Consider the following 7,005-nt stretch of genomic DNA (forward strand, 5'->3'; position numbering starts at 1 on the left):
AAAATATCAGCCCAGGGCACCCCCTAAAATCCCTGCCACTACGAGTTAAGAAACTCTACTGAGGAAAAAAAATGTGTACTAAAAAATGTCATCACAATACGGATAGGTAGTTTTACATCTGCAGTGTTTCTGTTGTTTGGTTTTCTTACCTTTATTTATGCATATGAGTGTTTTGCCTGCATGTATGTCTGCTCACTACATGCAATGTAATGCCTGAGGATGCTAGAAGGGAGCATCATAAACCCGAGTCACAGTCCATTGTGAGTCACCATGTGGGTGCTGGGAATTGAATCTTTCTGAATTGAAGAGCAGCTGAGCTATCTCTTCAGACTCTTTTTATTGTTTTGAAACATAGTTTCCTAAATTTAAGATTGGTCTTAAATTCTCCTGCCTTAGCCTTCCAAGTGCCAGGATTATAGCAAGCACCACTACTCCCAGCCAAAAGCTTGACTTTTTTAAAAAATGTGGATGAAGATGATCTTTACCTTCTGTTTTGTTTTTAGATTTATTTTTATTTTTTTATTATGTATAGATATGTGTATGTCATGTATGTATGTGTATGTCTGTATATGCATGTGAATACAGGTGTTTTCTGAGACCGGAGACGATGAATCCCTCTGCAGCTGGGGCTACAGGGGTGGTCAGCTTCCCAGTGTGGGTGCTAGGTGTCAAGATTGACTTCTGTCTAAAAGCAGAAAGCTCTTTACTGCTGAACCATCTCTCTAGCCCAAAACTTGACTATTCTTGAAGCCAAGACAACGTAAAGCTAATTATGACTAAAAGTTTTAAAAATATAGTGATCCTGTTTTTCCACCAGTAGCCCCAAAGTAGGAGTTGTCCAATGCCTTCCTTCTGCACCCCAGAATCTGATGTTGAAATGTTAAATTCAATACAGGAAGAATCTGAAAGAAAATGGAATCTGGCTAAAAGGCCATCTGATCTTATTTCCTCTCAGTCTGAACTCATGGTGTCTTTCTACATCAAATAGAAAAAAAACTCAAAAAAAAACTGGAGAGAAATATTACTATTATTATTGTTTTCAAAGATGGGATCATACACTATGCAGCCCAAGCCATGACTGCATATTTAATCCTCCTGCCTCAGCCACCCAGGTACTAGAACTGTAGGCATATGCACCACAAGTTGTCTTTGAGAATTATTTTATTCATACTTTTGATATTTACTTATTTACTCTGTATGTGTGAGAGCAAGAGTGTGTCATGGTAAGTGTGTCTAAGTCACAGGATAAACTTGTGTGAGTCAATTCTCCCAACATGTGGTCCCCAGGGACTAAACTCAGGTTTTCTGGCTTGGTGGCAAATGCGTTTATGCACTGAGCCATCTAGCTGACCCTGAGAATTATTTTCAAACCCAGATGCAAGGGATTGGATGTACATCAGCAGCAATGTGCTTGCCCAGCATGTGCAAGGCCCTGAGTCTCATCCTGGGCACCACAAACACAAACAAGCACACAGTGCTAATTTTTAATCTTTCCCATAAACTCATGCCACAGTTGAGGGATGAGATGATCACGGTCACATAGGACGCTCGAGTTGAACGTCATGGGCCAACAGTAAATCAGAGACAACATCTAAGAGCAACTAAAATGCACATGGGTTCCAGGCAGCCTTTCCCAAGCCCCAGTGGGCGGGCCTCCTTTCTGGGCAGCAGTTTGCAAGAGACAGTTCAAATGTTCTTAACAGACTTTTATGCCGGGTGGGCAACCAATGAAGAGGTGGACGCAGCGACCTGGATGGAAAAGGAGCCTAGAAGAACTAGCAGCAGGTCCAGCCGGAGGAGGGCTTGGTTTGGAGATTGATGTAGTTCCCCTGGGTGGACAAAGACATTACATCTTCTCTGGAATTGTTCATCATCTTTTCAACGAGGACTCTTTTAAAAAAAGAAAAAAGAGAAATAAACCTGAAAAGGTGTTGGAGAAAAAGGCGATACAGCATGCGGCAGGCATTGTCTTATCACCAGGCTTAAGCACCCCTTCATCCTCAAGTATCTTAGGGAAGCTGATGTTCCAGAGGCTTAATCTGTACTTGTTTGATCAGAAATCAGAAAAGAGGGCCCATAGAGCCACAGTGGACAGTAAACCTGCGCATCTGTCCCCAGAACACTAAGAGCTACTCACCTCATGGCTTCATTAATATTTCTGTTCTCCTTGACTGATGTTTCTGTCCAACCTGTGAAACCGTTCTCTTTACTGAACCGGTCGATCTGGTCCCGGCTCACTGCCCAAGGAGACAGATCACTCTGACAAAGAAAATACATAAATGGCAACACCATAACCTTCATGGGAACCTGTGCATGTAGAACAATTTTCAACCAATGGCTGAGACCACCAGCAGCCAAGATTCTTCCTTTAAAACAAGAGTCACTCTCAGGAAAGTTGAGTTGACTTAGCAGTTAAGAGCACAGACTGCTTCCAGAGACCCAAGTTCAATTCCCAGCACCCATATGTTAGTTCACAATGTTCTGTAACTCCAGACCCACGGAACCTGACGCTGTCTTCTAGCCTCCTTGGGCGCCAGGCACACACATGGCATATAGACATACATGCAAGCAAAACACACCCCACACAAAACAGAAAGAAAGAAAGAAACAAACAAACAAAAAAGTCACTTTCTCAATATCTCTTCAAAAGAAAGCGGAGGTGACTGCCAACTTGAAAGGGGCAAATCAGGCATGCTGGCATGCTGGTGGTCAGGCACGGTGGCACTAATTATAGCATTTGGGCAACAGAAGCAGGACTGTCAGTTTTAGGTTAGCCTTGGCTACACAGACTCTAACTTAAAAAAACAAAACAAAACAAAACAAAACAGGATGTACATGCTCAGAAACACAGGGCCTTTTAGATACCTTTACTCTAGTGACTGACAGATGCCAGGGGCCATTTACTTAAACTGGCCACACACCTTGTTGGCCAAGAGCAGGCAGGGCACCGGCTCTCCACTGGGCAATGTGAGCTTGCTATCCAGATCCTGTTTCCATCTTTGGCTGTTGCTGAAAGTAGTGGCATTGGTGACATCAAACATAATAACACAGGCAGAAGCATCTCGATAGTACAGTCGCGTCATCGAGGTGAACCGCTCCTGCCCTGGAGGGAAGGAAGAGAAAGCTCTCGAAAGGTGTTTCTGGGACGGGCAGTGGTGGCAGAGGCCTTTAATCCCAGCACTTGCGAGGCAGAGACAGGCAGATCTCTGCGAGTTCGAGGCCAGCCTGGTCTACAGAGTGAGTTCCAGGACAGGCTCCAAAGCTACAGATAAGATAAGAGTTTATCTCGAAAAACAAAAACAAAAACAAAAAAAAGAAGGAAAAAAGGGTGATTCTGAAAGGGAGCACCCTCTCTGATATTCTCTACCCTCCCTTCACTGGAGGACAGGGTGTTTTTGTATACGGTATGAAGGGCCCCTTCCCTTCCCTTCTGACCCTGCCTAGCCATTAAGGGATTATTAAATTCGGTCACTCCCACTGCAGATTCTGTCTCCAAACTGCAGCGCCCACATCCCTGTCTGCCACTTACTACCTGTGCAGCTTTAAGAAAATCAGGCTGAGCACTTCAGATCTGTCAGGTGCCGAGTAAGAGAAACGCTTTCACGACAGGGTCAGTGAACCAGTAAATCTGAAATACTCTGAAGAACAGCATAGAACAAGGATTCACCATTATCACTGTCTTGTTTTCTGAAGAGCTTGTTTCTCACTAAAGTCAGCTGAAGATCTAGAGCCCACCCTCCTACCAGGGGCACATCCACCATGGGACAACCTGCCACCTTAACAGCATCTCTACCTACACAGAGGTGGTGGGGCATCTTTGTCTTTGGGGCAATATGCAGCCAAAATCATCTCAAAAGCCCAGAGAAGCTCAAACTTGTAGCTTCAGGAAGGAAAAAAAAAAATGTCAGTTTTGTCATCCCATTTCCTACCTCCACCCGACACCAGGCAGCTTACTGGCTAAATAATTTCTTCCCTTGTTCCTGTCTGGTTTTCCCATTTTACCTGCAATATCCCAAAGTTGAAGCCGCACCATCTCTGAGTCAGACCACTGGAGAACCTTCAGCGCAAAATCCACTGAAAATATACACATATTATACTTTAATTAAGTCTGTCTTTAAACAAATCCAGGGGTGGGCCAGTGAGAAGGTTCTGTGGGTAAGCTAAAGAGACTTTTTGCCAAGCCTGTCAACCCTAGTTCAGTCCCCATAACCTAAACCTTAAAAACTATCCTCTGACTTCCACATTTATGTCATGATACACATGTCCAAGCATAAACACACACAAAATATTTTTTTTAATCCAGAGATAAGATCAGATTAAATACACAAAGACAACCCCTGAACCTTAAAACTCCATTTAGGCTTAAGCCATACAGAGAGTAAGCGTGGGGCACACAATTCATACTCAAAGGATATTCAGGGTTTTCACCTCTATCAGATCAAGTTATTTGATACTAATTATCCTCATGGCTAGGAATAGGAAAGGTTATGGGAATAATTCCTTTTCTCAGGTTAGATGTTTTCTGGGAGTTTTTTTTTGGGGGGGGTTCTCAGTGAAAAGATGAGGGAGACAAAGGAAATGAAGTTAAGTTAAACAATTTTTTGTTTTTGTATCTTCTACATTCAACTTCACTGTTGGTATCTGAGCAAATAGTATGACGAGAAAACACCACCATAAGACTTTGGTCATTACGTCAGGCAGGAATTGGATAATAGAAAAGGTTCCAGAGGACAAAGTATAAGAGCTATGCGGGAATCTGCCAGCGGGTCAGTGGAACCTCCCGAGTTGTGTAGCACAGGCTAGCACCCACTTAAGATCTTCCTGAGCGTGGAATTAAAGGTATAGAAAGCCATACTGAGCTTGAAAAGCTAGCTGTCAAGGAGAGGAACAGAGTAATTTCAGTTTGGAAACATATCCTACATCTGTGACAGAAGTAAAACCAGAGAGAATTTATAATAAACACCGGGAAACAAACCAACAAACCCAAATTTTCCAGAGTCAAGTATATTCATACTGTAGGAAAACACAGTCTTTGAAATGTGAAGTAAGCCCTTAATTTTGCCAGATACTTTTGAAAAATTAAAATGTTTTATATATATTGTGTGACTGTCTGTCTGTCTGTCTGTGTGCCTGCTCATGCCACAGTGCTCCCATGGAGGTCAGAGGACAACTTTGGGGGGTCTCTTCTCTGTCCCTCTTGTGAGGTTGGGGACTCCAGCTCAGGCAGTCCAGCTTGGCATAAAACACTGTTACCCAGTGAGTCATCTCGCCCGTCCTTTGCCGAAGAGTCTTTGAAGTTTTCATTTCAAAGTAAATAGCTAATTAAAAACAACTTTCATATGAACACTAGTGCACACTTTCAAAATCTATATTGGTACAAGTTTTAAATAAAAATTTTAGTTTTTATTTTAGGTTACTCTTTCCCATCACCACCTCGTTAACTACCTTCTACTTGTAGTGGTGTGGGGGGTGGGGTGGTTCCCTTCAATTAAGTTCAAAGGCCACACTAGGGAAGAAATTAATTAACTTTTGGTGTTTCTTTCTGTCCTCCCCTCACTTTCCCAGCGTTAGAGAAGAAGGCTGGGAAGATAGGCCACTCGGGGTGTAGTTCACATTCTTTCTTGAATTTCTCACATTTCCCACGAAGTCCACGAATTATCTTTATTAGAGCAACCCACAGGGCTCAGCAGTCCTAACCAGAATCTGTTCCCCGATCTTCCCCACATCCGGCCCTTCTGACTGCCTAACTCCTGGGCTCTGTTCCTTAGCTCAAGTAGTTCTTTCCTCAACACAGTCCCATGCTGGTGAGTAACAGAGCAACCCTCCCCAGCCTGCGCTTGAACCCGGGCTCAGCTGCCTCCGCTGATTGGAGAAGCTCACGGCTTCAGGAGAGTACAGCTGGCTGCCGTGAACAGCCCTGCTCAGACCCCTCCACCTTCTCCATCTCCCACCTGTATGCTTTGGCCTGATTTTTGCAGGCAGACGGCGCAGGTTGGGAACCTCCCGCCCCCAGAGTTGACCCCAGTACCCAGCGACTACCGGCTGCAAGCCCCGACGCCTGCTCCCCCGCGGCCTCTCACCTCCCACGGTGGACTTGTAGTGCTTGCTGAAGCTGTCCTGGGAGTAGCGCTGGACCAGTGACGTCTTGCCCACGGCGGCGTCCCCCACCACCAACACTTTGAACAAGTGATCTCGGCTGCCCATGGCTAGCGGTGGGGAGAGGATTTTTTTTTTTTTTAATGTTGATTTTTCGGGAAGTCGCTTATTTTGAGCCCTTGGGCTCCCGGGTTTTCTTCCGACTAAAGTCATGCATCCCCACCCTGTCTAGCTGAAGCTGTTCAGAAAAGGAAACTTCTGCACTCGGCCTCTGCGCGCTTCCTCCCCGCGCGGCCGCAGCCAGGGTGGGGCGGGTACGAACTCGACCCCCTGCGGTTGGCACTTCCAGTCAGGGACCTCCAAGCAGCTCGCCCGCGTGTGAACCTTACTGACACCTTGCTCCGCCCGCTAGGTACAGAGGACCTGGGCCCTTCTCGGACCGCACACAGCAAATTGGGGGTGAGCAGAGACCTTGTCCGTCCCTGTCCTGCCACTGGCGGCGCACTTCCCATCTTCCTTCGCCAGCCTTTTGTGCCCAGCTGCTGGGAGCACTACATTTCCCAGTGTACCTTTTGGTGAAGAGGCCGGGAGAGTGTGGAGAGTTGCCGAGTGGCCTCTTGGGAAATGTAGTTTTCTAACTATCTTGCGCAAACCTACATAAAGTTTTCAAACAAAAACATTCAGAAATCTATTTTAAAACAATTCTAAAATTCGGCGTGGTGGCACAGGCTTGTAATCTTTGCCTGGGGAGATGGAGACAAGAGGATGAAAAAAAAACCCCAAGGTCATCATCTTCTGTCAGGATTCTCCACCCCTTCCTCTCCCGGAGACAGGAGGAGGCAAGGCGTTTTTTGGAAACAACTTGGTGTGTGTGGGGTGTGTGTGGATGTGTGTGTGGGGGGGAAGCCT

The 7,005-nt window shown here is 45.5% G+C and overlaps 1 protein-coding gene across 1 annotated transcript; it reads right to left on the reverse strand.

Moving 5' to 3' along the window:
* Positions 1-1,143: 1,143 nt before the first annotated feature.
* Rab29 (RAB29, member RAS oncogene family) lies at positions 1,144-6,598 on the reverse strand. Its single transcript, XM_048430696.3, has 5 exons — positions 6,081-6,598; positions 4,003-4,074; positions 2,922-3,103; positions 2,138-2,259; positions 1,144-1,890 (listed from the first exon to the last, which is right to left on the reverse strand). Exons 1-5 carry the CDS (start codon positions 6,307-6,309, stop codon positions 1,776-1,778), a joined length of 720 nt encoding a protein of 239 aa, XP_048286653.3. The 5' UTR covers positions 6,310-6,598; the 3' UTR covers positions 1,144-1,775.
* Positions 6,599-7,005: the final 407 nt, after the last annotated feature.

This window comes from Myodes glareolus, chromosome 5 (genome assembly GCF_982192425.1).
Source record: "Myodes glareolus chromosome 5, mMyoGla1.1, whole genome shotgun sequence".
NCBI classification, from domain to species: domain Eukaryota; kingdom Metazoa; phylum Chordata; class Mammalia; order Rodentia; family Cricetidae; genus Myodes; species Myodes glareolus.

Bases quoted from the DNA above. Each gene is read 5' to 3' on its own strand.
- Rab29 (XM_048430696.3), bottom strand. From the start codon at position 6,309: ATGACTTTAGTCGGAAGAAAACCCGGGAGCCCAAGGGCTCAAAATAAG. The intron at 4,075-6,080 runs GTGAGAGGCCGC...GTATATTTTCAG, and splicing joins CTACAAGTCCACCGTGGGAG to TGGATTTTGCGCTGAAGGTT. The intron at 1,891-2,137 runs GTGAGTAGCTCT...TTTTTTTAAAAG, and splicing joins AATATTAATGAAGCCATGAG to AGTCCTCGTTGAAAAGATGA.